Source organism: Pieris napi, chromosome 9 (assembly GCF_905475465.1).
Source record: "Pieris napi chromosome 9, ilPieNapi1.2, whole genome shotgun sequence".
NCBI lineage: Eukaryota > Metazoa > Arthropoda > Insecta > Lepidoptera > Pieridae > Pieris > Pieris napi.
Genome location: NC_062242.1, coordinates 2099305 through 2117628, shown reverse-complemented (window position 1 = coordinate 2117628; position 18324 = coordinate 2099305). Strand labels below are relative to the sequence as shown.

General features: G+C 33.4%; 1 protein-coding gene across 3 annotated transcripts in view; it reads left to right on the top strand.

Annotated features, from left to right (window-relative positions):
• LOC125052495 (leucine zipper putative tumor suppressor 2 homolog) overlaps nucleotides 1–18324 on the top strand; it is a 97388-nt gene that overhangs the window by 65659 nt on the left and 13405 nt on the right. For 2 of the 3 annotated variants that reach the window (XM_047653381.1, XM_047653383.1), the window contains 2 exons: nucleotides 13075–13201; nucleotides 13843–13960. In XM_047653381.1, coding sequence (XP_047509337.1) covers nucleotides 13075–13201; nucleotides 13843–13960 — 245 coding nt within the window. The remainder of the gene's footprint in view (nucleotides 1–13074; nucleotides 13202–13842; nucleotides 13961–18324) is intronic. The other variant, XM_047653382.1, reaches the window with a different exon arrangement.

Genomic DNA, 18324 nt, shown 5'->3' with positions numbered 1-18324 from the left:
ATATGAAATATTATATCGAAAACTTCCCCAAGTTTGCAGAACTTTTGGAATTTTTTTCACGACCATACAGCAAAAATTAATTTAATTGCAATTTTAACAATGTTCCGGACTGCGGACAAGGTTGCAAAATGAGATTTATTGTCGTCCCAATGTACCATTCACTTGACCGAAGTTTGAAAACTTTTGGAATTATTATCAAATTTTCGATTTCGAATGTCTATAATGACTGGCCTATAATCAGTCCTATGACAGGCCTATGACATTTGAGTGCAATAAATGATCTTTTTATTAGTAACAAAAAAAATATTATTAAAAGTTTGAACTTTGCGTAATAAACTCACTAAACCTTGCAGCTGACGTCATTACAGAGTAGGACAAATTACATTTATCTAGATCGTAGATTTAAATGGTATCACCAAAATTGTTCACTTCGTGAATGGCGTAAGTCTTGTCACGAAGTATAAAACGGGTCAAGGGTAAACTTTATTAAATAGTTTGTGTAGGTCTATAAAGAAAAAAATAATAATTGCTACTGAGCAATATACCCTACAACTTAAGTCTAGATGGGCAGGCACCCGTGATACAGATGATAGATGGTCTAAAACAGTAACCGAATGGACTCCTCCAAAAGGAAAAAGGAACACGGGCAGACCAATAGAGCGATGGGCCGACGGGATCGAAAGGGTAGCTGGAAAAAATTGGATGACGATGGCACATAATACAATAGGATGATAAATTTGGAGGAGGTCTTCTCCCGGATATGGACCGCATCTTAGTGTAGTAAATTATATTATAACCATTTTTGTTAAATGTCAATGAGATGTGGATGAATAAAGTCCTATTATTATTATTTAATAGCAGAACCGACAGACGTTGTTCTGTCTTAACAATGAATATTGATTTCGAATTGGTATAATTAAATATGAAGCTCGATACATTTCTATGTTGTTGATTTCGATTCCATCGATTCCGTTCGCTTCGCTTGTTTGATGTTATGTCAAACGTCATAAGGTTACATCAAAAAAATTGAATTGTAAAAGCGCTATACACTGAAAAAAAATTCGCTATCAAAAAACACAAACAGGACAAAAGCCAGGATTACTTAATATGGTGGTTAAGTATACTTAAATTTTCTAATTTTCCGGCAAATTTTCTTTCATAAGAATCTTCTGACAATAACAAACACAACAAAACAAGAATAATTAGAGAAATCGGTCCAGCCGTTTACGCGTGAGCCGTGACCAAGGGAAATAGGGATTCATTTTTATATATATAAGATACATCAATGGTATGTGTTTATCTTTAATATAAATTTCTCTGAGAAAATTCATAGTTTCAAGGGTGAACTAGGACTCGTAAATCTAAAGTTTAAATATTTAATATATATATTTAATAAGTCGTGTTTCATTCTACACACTAATGCAGCTTGTCTCCATTTCAGCAATTCATATTTTTTTGAATTATTGCATTTCGTAATAGTTTTGCTGCTAACAGATATTGGTAGTCCTAGCATGCTCATTTCAATTTTCCTTTACACAATGCTAGCCTAGCTTTCATCTGCTATTTTTTGAATTCTTGCGTTACACTTACGAACCCTATCAGATTTTTAGTTCTAGCATGCTCATTTCAATTTTCCTTTACACAATGCTAGCCTTGCTTCATTTTCTTTTCTAAAAGGTTAAATTTCGGGTCAAAGTTTCCATATTTATGAATAATACTGTTTATAATAAGTTTGTGTTTTTATATTAGCCAGTTATCTGACTGAGATGGATCGATATTACGCAGAACCTTTAAATATTCACCAACAAAAGTTATGTATTGTAACATTATCAATGAAACATTTGTGAACCAGCAAGACTGTCCAGACGCCAGGGTGGGGTCATGAACGCCGTGACCGCCCCTGGTTTGTACCAAGACATACTGGTAATGATATTGAACAATAGCCCTGATAAGTTGAAATTCACAATTCACAGATAAACGATTGCGCCTACAGGCTATATTAGTTGCTATTATGCGGATACAATGGACTAATCTAATGAAGGACGATTGATAAGTGGAATGATAAACGGCCTTTCGAAAGCCTTTTAGCCTTTAGCCAGTCTTTGTGTATGATAATTTTCTATTAATATATCGTGGAGTGTTTTTTGTTAGAATTAATTTATATCAGAGACATTTGGATGAGAAATTTGCAGGCAATGTTTTTGAATAAATATACCATATATTGATAACTTCTTTAAACTAACTTTAACCCATAATACTCTTTATTATAGTAATAGTAGGATTTTAGTAGGGGAGACGATATAGTTGAGTGACTCCGATGCCACTACATACGAGGCCTTCTGCATAATGCATATCCTGGAGCTGGGAAGAAACTGTAGTATTAAAAATAAATTGTGTAGCAGAAACAAGAGCCAATAAAAAAACATATCTCTTAGGTCTGACTGCACGCCAAAATGTAGGCGAAGCTGAGAAAACTTTAAAAGCTCGTAGATTAACCGAATGTTGTGTTTACTTTCCTTGACATTCGTTTCGGCAACTTTCACCGCCCCATAAATGATACCTGTTCCGAGCATCTATTGATTGTCATTATCACTTATAAATAAGCTTACGAAAGTGAATTTGACACGGAAACCAGAGTTTTTATAATTCGTACTGCTGTATCGGGTGTCTCGATATTAAACACTAATGATACGTTACACCATAAGTGCACGTTCGAAGAATCATTTACATTAATTTAAACCTATAAAATCATCCACGTATAATCAAGTGGTAATAAAACAGGAAATTGCTAGTAATTGACGATCGTATTGCTATAAATTTTAATAAAAGAACTTCTTAATTTCGTTTGGTAATAAGTGCGTATCACAATATTTACGATTTCAAAGGTGCCAAACGAAATTTGAATAAAGAATTCTAAGGACCTCGTATGAATGGGGATGAAAAGGGCACGCGTGCAAAGCAGATGCTTCACAGTCTCTGCATCTGCCCGACACGTGCGATTCTGACCCTAACCTAGTGTAAAAAGACCGGTTTGAAATGGAGGTCACCTGCCGAATGCTCTATATTATACCGGAATTATAACGAGATACGCCCAATACTTAAAGATGATACGCGTAATATACCGATTTCCCCAATATATAAAATACGTATACTAAACGATTCTTATACCACCTTGTAATAGGGACGGCATACACAGCCGTCTTTTCAGGAACCATCGTAATTAGTGGGCAAAGGGCAGATTTTTACGGTCTATCTTGATTCTTCTAATTGATAAACACTTCCAAAACAAAATTCCGTCTCCTTTGTTTGTCAATTTGTCTTACAAATTGGGTACGCTGGGAGACAGCGTTTTAGTTAACACAGTGTAGGTAGAGTGAGATTATGAAATCGTATGATATTTTAATAACTTTAGAAATAAGAACTAATAACTGATATAGCAATGGTAGCCTGCAATCGAGATTAAAGTGTTTTATGCAATATAATTGCACAGGATGTTATAAAACTGGGTTTTTGCAGCGTTTTGATGATTGAAAATAACTTTATTTTATCATGATGGAATTTATATGCTGCAATCGTTCTTTAGGTAAGTATAAATTTTTCTTAATGGGGCAAAAGGAAAACGAGTAGGGTCATTTAGAATTAAGTGCGAACCGCCCATGGAGACCTGCAATACCGTGGTAAGAAAATGGTACGATATTTTCGTAATGCGTTTGGAAATACCTCTGCTGGAAGCTGGTTCCACAGTGGTGCGCGTAAAAATGCCTTAAAAACTCTGTCGTGGAATACAAAGCGTCCAGTTGATACAAATAGCATTTCTGCCTCGTCAGCCAAAATTCTATAGGCATATGTCAAAACATTTCTACAGAGTACTTCCTTGATAAATACGATAGAAGATGCAGAAGGAACCTACATCTCTATCAATATTTTTATTTTATGTATGCTCACATCACTCGTGTCAAAATGAGGAAAATCAAACACTTATTATGAAATATTAGTAAGGAAAAGGATATGTGTGAAAATAACACGAGCACTTAAGAAGGTGCAGCGCTAATTCATGCAATTCCACACAATCGAGTAGCCCGTAATATCGCAGCACACAACTCCCGGAACGTTTTGTATCGAAGAAGTCTCATAGATCTGCCAGGCATTCATGAATATACAATGGAAATACATAAAACTGCAAGATTGCTAAAACGACTCGCCGAAAGTCTCTATGGTCTGCTGTAAATGTCCACCGAGTCATTTTTCATCACAGCTTTAGTGTAAATGATGAGCACAAATGTGAGACAGGATATTTGTTTCTAGTCAACCGTAGTGAATAGGTAACGTTTACCCGAATTATCTGAGGATTTCAATAAAACGTTAACGTAAGCGTGTATGGCCATACATTGTCCTAACAAGGGTTATCTGTCAGACAAGTTTGTTTGGCCTTGTAAAGCGTCTTGTTGATCGTAATCGCCTAATTTACGATCGTGCGACGTACTGTATTTTCTTTTATGACCCGGACATTGGTCGAAATGCATTTACAGTAGCGGAACTTTGCGTTTTTTTACTAAGTTCTACGTACATTAGTATGTTTATATGACGTTGGTTAAATTTAACAAACGATGTGCGATTTTCTTTAATGAGGGTAGATGAAAATGTATGTTAAGTTTTGCAAATCAAATTTAATTGATTCAACTGCCATTGAAGTTTTAAAATACAAAAAAAAAACAATTTTTTTGCACCCAAGGGAAATTTTTCATACAACTGAGATGCATCTACCCTCATTAATAATTTTCATGTATCCTTTGCTTATTCAATCCCATTTTCAATATTAGGTACCCCGTTATTCCATTGAAATAACTACACCCAAACTTAGGTTTAGTCTAACTAATTATTGCATTTCAATATTGTTATTAATTCTTAGAGAATGAAGTGGTAAGCTTGCTGGTAACTTTAATATTAACGCAAAATATTGGTAATTAATACGTAATTTGTATTTTTTTTAATCATATTTAATGGTAATTTATAACTTCCACATCCAACAATTATTGTTATAATTTACCGGAAAACATTCTATTATGAAGGTTTTTCAAGATGAAAGATTACGTTAATTACTGTAGTATTGCAAAATTCAGGATGCCATTACTTATAATGCAAAATGTTGCCCTATAAATTTAAAAATAAATTTTCATTTACATTTTTTTAGAAAAAAATGCGTTGAAGTTTCTCAGTGTCGAGACTATGAGTAATTAAATTTTGATTTTATTTTTGAACCCTTTTTAAATAGAAGTCCTATTTAAAAAGGGTTGGATGCGATTTTTTTTAGTTTAAATTAATAGATAGAGAGGTACCTGAGGAATGTCTAGGTATTTGATTCCATATGATTTAATGTAAAATTACTGGTGTATTATTGTTCGGAAAAAATCTTGATAAAAATCCACACCGCCGAAGTTACGGGCCGAGGGTAGTAAACCCTATAAAAAGGTTTTACTTATGCGTAATTAATTAGGAATCTCCGAACAGGAATGCCGATCAATGCTCTGATGCGTTTCGTGACTCAACACTTTTTATTATTCGCACGAGAGATCCTTATTTATAAAAACTAAATCATTGTTGATACATTTTAAACTAGAACATAATATTTTTGATGCAGTTTTTGCCTAGAGTTTTGACTTTTGAGCGACTGTCATCTCGGCCGTGGGTACGAACCCCGGCTGTGCACCAATGGACTTTTCTTGTGCACACACACACACACAAAGTCAGGAAGCCCGCAGGTCTTGTACCCGACAGTGTGTGTCAGGCACAGAAGGCTATTCACCTACTTTACCATTAATAAAGAAAGATCACGAAATATACAGAAGTCTGAGGCCAGGGGTTGTCGCGCCTAGTGCTAGTGATACCTAAAAATCGCTTCTGCGCAGGCAAGGACATTTGTTCAAGATGTTTGCCGGTATCTGTACTAACCTTTCAAGAGAAATATCTATAGACTAGATCAAATGACAAGCCTAAAAATGAGGCTAAAAACAAGTTGCAATAAAATAGCGCGTATAAATCTACTGATCAAGTTGCTGACGGACTCAATACCAGTAATTAACTATTACGAGTTTTGGTTCAATTAACATCACTTTTTTGACACTTGTATCACATAAATAACTCAAAATAGGTCCCCAGGCTGAGTCATTCCGCATATATCGAAAGCCTGGGATATAGCCAAAGGCTACGTCTGGTCACCCGTCTTTCACATTTTCCATTTGTAAGACAAGGATAGCTATGTTTGTGCCACTGTGGGAGAGCCCTGAGGGATTTGAAAATCGCTAAAATTCAATTGTTTTACGCACGCAAAACAATTTATGTCTAATACGCGTATAAAAACACGTAATAAGCGGTTGTTATTATAATAAACTATTTCTGAATGTACACAAATCGTCATGATCGTAGAATAATGTCGAATTTGATAAAAATCCAAAATCCACTTTTTATCATATTTGGATACTACTTTGAATATAACGGCTACAGAAAACATTTCCACGTATTTTAAATTTCAAATTAATCAGTCGGCAAAGTGACGGATTCCATAGAAACAGGATTTTTTCCAGAAAACTGTGTAATTTAATGTTATTATCATTATTTTGTTTCAAAACAAACCCTTTTGTTTGCTTGTATGCCAATTTTCATAATAACGGAATATGAATTAAAATAGTTATGACAAAAACTAACATGATTATGTTAGTTTGAAATGGCTGCCCTGTAAACTTTACTATTTGTCAGATCCGTCACTATTCTACGACTATGAAGAAATATATTAAGACTAATTACAGTGCGATAGAATGTTGTAGGATACAGGAATAATAGTTTCGGCTATGTCTCCTTACAAGACTTCACTCCAAAGTATGAAATATTGAATTCTCTTTTCAAATAAAATATTTCAATTTCCAAACGTTTCACATCTTAAATTTAATTAAATTTTAATTTAAAATACTTTAATTATACCAAATTAAATGAGGTCTAAAGAAATTGAATTTTATTTTAAAATACTTTAATTACACCACGAAAGATATTCTCCATTTTGTCAAATTCTATATTCTTTGTGGATTTATTTTTAGATCTAACACTTTCTATTAAAACAGTTACCATACACTAATGCATATGAATCAAATAAACAAGATGATAAATTCATGGGACTTTTGCAATTATAATCGTCAGGATAGAGGTCAAACTCCTATGATGGAGTGTATCAGCGGAGGTAAGAGTTAATAGCATATAATAGTAACAACGGTGATTTTGTATGAAGGCGCAATAAATCATGGAAGCCACCCAGGCGTGTCCGATGTGGGTCGACCACAATTCTATACTGGGGAGGTATAGTGATGAGCAATTTATCGATAATCTAATGCTAACGATGTCGATTCAAATGGCTATTTGAATATATGCTTAAAAACTATCGGTTTTTTTTTAAGTTTATATTTAAAAAAAATACCATCTTACGACAAACTTATTTTAAATTAAAGCTATATACTAAAGCTAATCATAGATCCTAATATTGCTTTCTGTATCATTAGATCATGGCAGATAAATAATTTTGACATAAGACAATGTATGGCTGCTCTTACCTTACCCACAATTTGTATCAAAACTAAGCGATTAAAAAGAGTGGCGGAGAGTTTCTGCCAGTTCTTCTTGCACGCTCTACGCCCTTGACTTCCGAACTGGTGGTAAATGTAAATTTAGAATCAGTTTAACATCTTTTCTGTTGACGTTCATAAGTGTACTTGGTTACCTATTAATTTATTTAATTCTTTTGAACAGTTACTTAAGTACTAAGACATGATGTTTATATTTGACGATACCTTCATCCTTTCAGAAATACAGCACCATTTAAACCGCTCTCAACATCTACCTATCGATTTGACCGAAAGCAAAGCTTTTATAAACTATGCCTGACATAAAGCTTAGAAAGCTTCTTCTTATAGTGCCATCATTCTAAGGTTAGCGATGGTCATGGCTAATGGTGCTTTCACCGATATGAGATTCTTCAACCTTTTGGTCGTGGCCAGGTCTCGTTCTAACTTGCCTTAAAGGAGCTGCGTTTTGTTACGTAACCTGAAGAAAGCTTCTATCGATATTTCACCCCGTCACTAAGAGAGCTTTCTAGTGCTTTTCGCGCTGTCGACGGAGACAGCTTATCCTCGTAACATCAATGCATACACAATGTAGATTTGGTCACGTTTCCAATTGAGATCTCAATTCTTGTACTTCTGGACACGATTGTGAAATATTATCACTGCGCCACGTATAACCCAGAAACGGAGATTTGGTTCATGTAAACGAGACAGTTACTGATATATTTGTTCTCATTATAAATTCAGTTGAATATAATCAATATGTTCGAATGTCAGGTATTTTCTTTTCAAATCAGATTATATTTATTATTTCTTTCATTTGTACTATTTTGTCGTTTCAGTTAAAACTTAGTAATTACATTTGGTGTGTAGTTTAATTGTTTTTACATTATAAGTTTTTGTATTGTGTAATTTATATTGTTTTCAACAGTGTTGTTACAAAATCTGGATATTTTATTTGCATATACATTTATGTGTGTAACTTTGAAAGTAAATTAAATTATATACATTTACTATTTTAGTTAATCAATAACAAACTTTAACTAATAGAATATTAATCGTAATTACCTACTTATATATTTATTAATTGTGATGAACCCTAAGATTAGCTTTTACATTTTTGTTTATATTATTATTATGTTTTTAGATTTTACTTTATTTTAGTTATTGTTAATTATTTATGCACTTTTTGTACTTTACCCTCTGTAGGTGTTTATTTTTTATAATATCAGAGTTTCCTAGAAGAAATAGCTTATTAACGATAAGGCCGCCCGTTGCCTAAAAACTTAAATAACTTAACCTGCTTTTTATATGTTTGTTTTGGTAAAAGGTAAATAAATAAATATTTCATTTCATTTAATTAATTAAATGCTTATATTTCAAATGGCTTTTTGCCGTGGTCTTTGCGCAAGCTGCCAGCCGATAGAGCATCCTCTCATATACCTAAATAATTAAATAAACTAATACAAGAAACGTGGAAAAGACAAGTTTAACTTGCATCCGATTTTCTTTAAGACTTTCGATTTGATAATCTTATGAATCGGTTCTATTTATTATTCTGTTCCTACTAGTTATTAGAAAATCTAGCCTTGAGCAAGCTAGATTAGCACTTTCTTTATCCGTCTCTGTAGGCCAATTTGTCATATACCTGTTTTAACCAGCTAGCTGAAAAACTATAGTAAACAAGAAACTTCGTAAAACTCGCGAGCTTGTGACAAAAATTACTACAAAAGATATCACTGTATTTTTTTTACTAAAACGTCGTTAAAAGTAGACCATAAAATTTGATAACGATTCTGTTTTGTCAATTTACTAATTACAATGACTCCTTTAATATCGGGTTCAATGAACCCTGAATCAATCTCTTTGTATGATTTTGGAAATTCAAATATTTGCTAGTATGAGTGATGGGTACGGCATAGATGTAACGATATGATAACGAATGAGGGGTGCCCTTATGAGAACTTTTGATAGATATTCTCTCTTATTGCACAACACAAAATCTGATAAAAGCCATGGGGCTGATTACAGATGGTACAAAAAATTATGTCATAGGGCACATAACACCATGCCACCAGCCTGGCGGGAAGGATTTTTGATAGAACAGCGGCAAACAAGCAAGAGGCTCATCTGATGTTAAGTGATACCACCACCCATGGACATTTTCAATGCCAAAGCTCGCGAGTGCGTTGCCGGCCTTTTAATTGGTACGCTGGATTGCCCTTATGATTGAGTATAGTTTTTTGCGTCGGCTTTTTCCCTCTGTTTACACCCTCTGTCTTCTATGCCGATGAGTAGGGGTGTCTACCGATTCAAATTTGGAACGTGGAATAAGTGATACCTGTAGGTATCTTATATTCCATAATAAACATATTTAATTTTTTTATGCTTTAAAGCTACTAATATAATATTATCAATATTGTAACTAACACAATATTAACCATTACTTACGATTGTCTGCTTTAATAAATTAATTATAATTATTATATAAAAACGCGTGCGTAGAGTTTCGTACCTTGAATAGGAAAAGCGACTTCTGCGCATCATAATGCAAACAATTGCATGGAAATAAAAAATATGAGGAAGATCTTTGGGCGGAACTTTCGCTTCTAACTTCCAGACATATGTTTTCCTTTAAGTGGTATTAACCACTAGTCCATTTGGAACTTAACCTTTGTTTACTATTGCGAGTCTGTTGCGTACAAAATGTCAAATACGTGCAGTAATAAATGAGATAAACGTATTATATTATTTGAAATCACCGTTGCGAATAGGATTCGAGTTACTATACAATAATGTTGTGAATTTAACCAGGGCCCGATTTACAGGTCTGGAGGCCTCGGGCAACAAGGGAGGGAGGCCCCTGGCCCCAAATTATTTTCCAAATTTATTTGGAATATTTTTTAATCAATAATTTATTGAGTAGATTCTTTTAGTTTTTAACAAACAAAAATATATTAAAAGAAAAGTTGTTTACTAGTGGTTACTAGTAGGAATTTAAAACTTTTTTTTTCGAAGTCTACTATTGTGGGGTACCCCCTTTTGTGGAGGCCCCGGGGCTGTGCCCCGGTTGCCCTCCCCTAAATCCGGCTCTGAATTTAATGAGTCTGTTTAAACATTACTAAAGTTATTTTATACAATAACATATGCGTTTGACGTGACGTGACATGTAGTTAAGATACAATATACAAATACACATATATGTTTAGCAGCGGGCTTGCGAATGTCCATGGGCGGCAGAAACAACAAGTGATGTTTATCACATAACATCAAGTGAGCCTCAAACGGACAGGAGGCATCCTGTAGCATAAATTTTTTTTAATAAAATTTTGTTATTTGTTGTCCGGAAGAAGACCTCAATTTTTTTTCTCTATTTTACCTTTTGTCAGCATGAAATTTTTGCCATTTCGTAATATTTAGTAGGCAAGTAGATGATCAGGCTTTTGTGCCTACGTAGTCGACTGTATGAGTATAGGGAATGCCGGTTTTCTCGCGATGTTTTCCTTCACCATACGAAATAGGTAGTGAAAAAAACTTATACTTAATAATCCTTCATATACATAACTTGGTACAAATATATCTTCCTAGAGGTCAATCCCCTCACTCTGCTTATATACACATTTCATTCATGCTTAAAAGGCCGGCAACTCACTTGTGAGCCCTCTGGAAATGTAAGTGTCTATTCTTTAACATCAGATGAGCCTCCTGAGGTTTTGCCCCCAGTCTCAAATATAATAAATCTCATAATTGAACTTTTAACTGAAGTCTTTCGTCTCATTCTGTTAAATTACGTTTCTGCTGCGCTCAAAAGTGACAGAATACTTTAGTTAAAACTACACTGATTTATTATTTATTACTTAAATATTTTGTTTATTTATTTATCAAGACAAACCACAAATAGAAGATAAATAAAAACAAGTTATAATTATCGAAGTGTCCTTGAGTTGTTTCAGATAAGATAAGATATATTTGTAAAGTATGAGTAACACAACTAAAATAGAAAGAAATACAATAGCACGTAATTGTAATCACAGCAATTTATTCTACATGAAGACATTAAAAGCAATGAAAGCAGAAGAATTACACACTATATATGGGCTCGAAACCCGATGTTGGAATAGAGAGTTGGAAATAATTAGCCTGTCTCTCTTATAGTGATGGAATATTTGAAATCGGTTTCGATTTTATTATTAAAAAAAAACCTTTTACAAAAACATACATATTAAAAAATAACATTAAAAAGCAGGTTACATACGTTATAAGGCAACGGGCGGCCTTATCTAGCGATTTCTTCCATGCAACAATATATTTCATAACAAAATTATTTATAATTTTATATATTGTCATCAATTGGGATTACACCTTTCAAATCTCGACATGTAGGGTCTAATTATAGTTGTTCATTATGTATGTACGTTTCTGAATTGGTTACGCTTGATGAATAGATAAATTGTCTTAAACCGTGCGCATAATGGATAAGAGAGCGTTCAAACGCTATTTATTTATTTACACTTTATTGCCTTATACAAAAACATACATATAAAAAAACAATTAAAAAGCAGGCTATTATGTAACAAGGCAACTTATGTTATAAGGCAACGGGCGGCCTTATCAAGCGATTTCTTCCAGGAAACCCTAATATGGAACAATAAAAAAAAACACCTACAGAGGGTAAAGTACAAGTGCATAAAGAATTAACAAAACAAAAACTCATAATAACACGTAACTATAACTAAAATGAAATGAAAAAATAACAATAAATAAAAATATGTATAAACAAAAATTTAAATTCTATAACGAATACAAATATTCCTTGTTGTATGTGCATTTTTATTAAGCCTTTATTGCTGACACCGAGTGTATATAAACATTGTTTAAGTTACATAACCTAACTTAATCAAATACATCAGATGTGCCGGTTTTGGTGATCAGCGTGTCCACACATAGGCTGCTCTTCCAGCTGCTTCCATTTTTTTAAATGTTAGCTCTTATTGTCCAAGTTGTGTCTCCTTTTCTCTTTATATCCTCAGCTCATCTCTTGCTCTGTCTTCCAAATCTGAGGCCCAGACTTAAAAAGGTTGTAGTGCCACTGGTTTATTACTATTATTTTTTATAGATGATTCATATTTTAATATTAAATTATTTAGTGTATTATTATTGTTAGCAATATTTAATATTGCACTACTACTAACGAAGACTAACTAACTAAAGAGTCTAGTGGCTTATGTGTATTAGTATGTGAGTCTTTGAGGTCGTAGGTTCAAACTCCAGCTGTGTACCTATGGACTTTTCTGTCTGAATTTAAAACTCGCTCGTACAGTGAGGAAACCTAATGCCCAAAAACACTTGACTATTAAAAAAAAAAATACATATACAGAAATCTGAAGCCAAGACCAAGGGTTATCGCACTACTGGGTTTTACAATTAACATATTTTAAACATAAAATAATTTCACACTTGTTTGTTACAGGGAAAAACGGTTATCCGACCGATAGCGTTCAAGCCGTTGGGCGGGCGGCTCTCTGCGGGCGGGGAGCGATATGGGTCCACTCCAGTGTTGGCAAGTCGTCCACCGTCACTTATGACTCTATATGGTAGTAAGTAATTTACTTATTTTATTTAAGAAATGTTTATAACAATTAATAAGACATTTTTCGGACCGCTATCAGACTATAAGAAGGGATATATTACATTTTGTTATTTTTGGTCTCGTAATTTTATCTATGTGATCTTTTTCATTACATATTCCTTCCTTCAGAGACTTTTATTTCAGGGACTTTACATTAAAACACATATATATTTATATCTCAGTTCAGTCTCAGTCTCCGTTTAGATTCTTTTTGACAAAAGCCTCCTCCAAATCCCACCATTTCTGTCTGCACTCTGCCATATACCTGCTGTTTCCTTAAACTAGTCTTCACCTTCTAGATAGTCTTCTACTTTTACGTTTATTGTACCTTGACCATCAGCTTAGAGCTTTCTTCCAACACTTTGCTGTTCCTTTTAGTTATTCTTTATTAATTACCTATATTATAGCATTATTGTACAGTCCATATCTATTACCGAGGACCACGCATAGATTCTAGTTTGTGTAACGTATTTATTTTTGTCCTATGTGTGACTTAAGCTAGAGAAGTTAAAAAATAATAATTTACACGATGAACATGTTATAGCTCTTATTAATGTATCATAAATATATTACTATAAGTTTTATATTATTAATAGCATTAACGTTTAGGTTCCTCAGACGTCCGAGAAGCTCGTTGGTGTGGGTCGCCACAGCCAGCATCGCTGTCCGCCTTGCCACCTCCTCCGCTCTCCGCACCTCTTCATCAAAGGCATCACTCCGCTATAGTGTAAGTCATTTATTTATTTAAATTTCACAATTTCACCATATCCATTTCCATGGATATGCAGTTCTTATTTTTATTTAAAACTGGATGACCCAGCGAACTTTTACCGCCTAACAGTCAATAATGGCGTGTTCAAGATTTGCTGAACTTAATTTATGATTTTAAGAAATTAATACAATGAAAAAATAAATATTAAGTTCACTAATATCACCGAATACTCAACATTACAATGTGTTATAGTATATTTAAGGAACTTAATATATTTCCCTTAGTTTACATAAAATGAAATTTTGAACGCACCCATAAATATTTTACAACCAATTTATACGTATCCTTTTTCATTAGTGACATTATTCTACAATGCAAAAAGATACATAAGCTATTATACGAATTATTGTATATATATATATATTCGGGTAATGTCTTTTCCGTGTCGATTCAAAACCCTTTTTTAAATACGTTCTTTAAATTGAGAGTTTACCGTATAATTTAAATGTTTGACAGTTACGGAAGCAGTTCTTTTATTTTACTTTTTCGTTGATTTTCTAAAGATAATTATAATAATAATAATAATAAGACCCTTTATTACTGTAAAATACTTAAAAAAATAATTGGCAAGCCTATTAATTCTGTTTTACAGCTTGTCCTTGGACATAGGCCTCCTCTAAGAGCGTCCACTCTTCTCGATGTCTAGCTTTACGTAGCCACATAGGGCCAGCTGCTTAACTATCATCTTCCGATATTTTTATTTGTCTTACTCGTTTTCTTTTGTCATAGAGAGCCATTCCTATAGAAATACAACAAATTAAAATCATAAAAATCCGCCGTTCGAACAAGATTTCTTTGTTGAAAAACGTCCAATAAAAAAGAACAATCCCAGGCACCGTTTGCCGTTTTAATTCAAGAGTAATTAATCGAAATCGAAACTAATATAATTCAGCCAACCATAATGAAGTCTATATCATTAACTCAGTATTAAAAGCCTCGGATCATTACAACCATGCACCGCATAATATTTTTACCAGTAATTGCTGGTACTATTTACTGTAATTAATGATATCGCTGATGTAGTTGAGTAGACAAGAGCTTAACCGTGTACCATCGAGCTGGTTAGATTAATGATTAGTGACGGATAATTAATGGTTAATTACTTGAGCGCGAATCTTATTTCTTATTCGTGAGGCCGATTCAAGTTGATAACGACAACGTTGTTAGAGAGAACGGGAAATGTATTTTTTTAATAATAATAAAACGTTTTTCTAATATATAAAATTCGGTTGTTCCCATACTCCTCCGAAACGTCTCGACCGATTTTTATGAATTTTTTTATGCATACTCAGTAAGTCTGAGAATCGGACAACGTCTATTTTTTATCAATGTTAAGGGTGGTCCCACCCCTAAATTTATATTTTTTAGACAAACCTTTTTTTTTATGATACAAAAATACATACAACCCTTAATTGTCACAAAACTTGATACCATGGTGTTGCGTAGAGATGTGGGGTCTCTCTGCATCTTCTACCGCATTTAGCATGGAGAGTTCAGACTTGTTCAAATTAATACCTGCAGCTGAGTTTCATCATCGGACGTCGAGGCAGAATACGATATCGATATCGATATCGTTTCACAACTGAGCACCCCCACTATGTGGAACCCACTGAAGTATTTCTGATCAAGAAAAGGGCGTAACAATTCAAAGGCCGGCAACATACTCGCGCTCCTGACTATGTGAGTTCATGAGCGGCGGTATCACTTAACATCTGGTGAGCCTCCTGCCCGTTTGTGTTAATTATAAAAAAGCAGAGATATAATGGTGTTACTCTGCAACTTATAGTTCTCTGAACATCCGTAGCGCTGAGGCAACCTTGAAACCGCGCAATCATTATCCCTGTTGCAAGCTAATTGTGCTGCGACACGCTAGCGTAATGCTATCTTACTACTTAGTACAATGCTATTCGAATAAATTAAAAAAAAAAACGTATACATATACTACACTTTTTTTTTTAATTCTGTTAAATAATTGCTTTAGAAATTCAAATTAAACATTCATAATTTCAAGGACCCGCCAAAACACTTTTCTAAGCAATATGGCGTCGTCAATCGTACGCCAATGTATGTCACACACAAACGTCAAATTTGAACGTAAAAGTTAAATTACACAAATACACCTGTATCATTTAAGTCTCCAAGATAGTATTAGGATTAAATATATAGACAAATGATTGTACGAATCGACTAATTTGTAACCATGTGTCTCTCGTGACTGACATAAATTAATTAATTATGGATTTTTTGTTATTAACATTTGCTCGAACGGTGAAGGAAAACATCGTGAGGAAACCGACATGTCTTAGACCCAAAAAGCCGACGTGTCAGGCACTGGAGGCTGATCACCTACTTGCCTATTAGATTTAAAAATGATCATGAAACAGATTCAGAAATCTGAGCCCAAGACCTAAAGAGGTTGTAGCGCCACTGATTTATTTATAATGATTGTTATTACTTGTTTTTAAAGTACTATTTTATATACATCTCATTAACACTTTATTTTCCCTACTGTTACATAACGTACTATATTTTCTCTGATCGAGCAACATAATTGCGCACAGAACAATAATCTTTTAACCGAGGTATAAACACACGACCTCGGGGTTGAATATCGCACCGTCAACTTGCTATCAATACTACTGGATTAAATTGCATTAATTATTATATTATTGCAATTAGGAATTATCATATGGGATAAATAAATGTTTTACATACATAAAATTTACAAACTGTTTTTGTACATGTTTGTTTTATAAATTCCCTTATTACATTGTTTTTAAACAATTGAACATCACAATAGGAATAATGCTCTGCTATGAATCATCTGAATTATTATTCTTATTGTAGAATCAAGGTCGCAAAGGGCTTTATTCTTACATATTATAAATACGAGTCCGCGTCTGCCTGTTTAAATGCGAGAAACATAAAACTACCGAACGTATTTTTGTACAGTTTTTACTCAGAGATAGTGTGTTTCTTAAGGCAGGTTTGGGGTTTTTCATTATGAAATATAACGATGACAGTTGTAGAGTTGTAGATCTTGCGCCAATACACAAAACACGCGGGCGAAACTGCCAGCGGGAAAATAATAAATATACGTTAAAGTAACAGTTAAAACGTGGTTAATTATACTATCATTTAACTCGTTATTTTGTAATTTTAAACCCAATACAAATAATTCTACAATTTAATAAAATATCTGTTTTTAACCTTTTATAAGCAACTTAACTTATAAATTAATACTAAATTCATACTTATATAATTAAGGAGCATGTCCAATGTTGGTGACGATTACGAGTATTACAGATATTTTAGTTGGAAGTAGGAACCCAAGAGCCTATATTACTACGAAATTGAGCTACTATCGTTGAAGTTAAATTATAAAAAAATATTGACATTTTTACGTAAAGACATTACAAATCTGAAATCGAACAATTATTGTAATGAGAACTTATAACAATAATTTTTATCTAGAATATCATACAAATTACTCTATTGTACGACTAACGCATTAGAAATTGTTCAATACATGAAAATATGTACCTACTAAAGCAGTATTGGCCTAGTGGCTTGAAATCTTGAGGTTTTAGGTTAGAACCCAGCTGTGCACCAATAGATATTTATTTAATTTAATACTCACTCATGCGGTCAAATATGGTGAGGAAATAGAAGGAAATCAGGATTAAAAGGCTGATCGAAAAATCCCCAGGATCAAGGCTAGTACCTCTGAGTTTTTTTTATCATAAATTATTCATAACGTCACACTTTTATTGTCATATAACCTAGAACGTTAGTTTAGATTACTAAATTTCGTAACTGCACACGTATTAGTTGCAAAACTGAATCTCAAAGTTAAATTACTGCTATCAAAATCAAGGTAAATTTTGCAATATTTAACTGCTACATTAGCTGGATATTGTGGTTTTACTCATGTCCGACTAATGAACCATCCATAAAACAAGAACTTGAAAATCGGTAATGTAAAAAAAAATATTAAGGAATTAACTATTAAGTTTGTAATGGAAGAGCCGCTATTGCTATAATATTAAAAAAAATGGAAGAGCTGGGCACCCCGACACAGGTATTTTCTACTTAAAAGGGTACTCAAATCTTACGCATTTTTTAAATATAAATCATTTCATTCCTTTAAGAGTTGATATCGCATTTATTACAACACCTTGCAATACCATTTATATTCGAAAATCGAGCCAAAACAATTTTCACCTGCTCCGAACGATGAAAAAAATTAATAATTATAATTAAAATTTGGTTAAAGGTTAATGCATTAGTAGAATTGTGTCAAAATAATACAAAGTTTT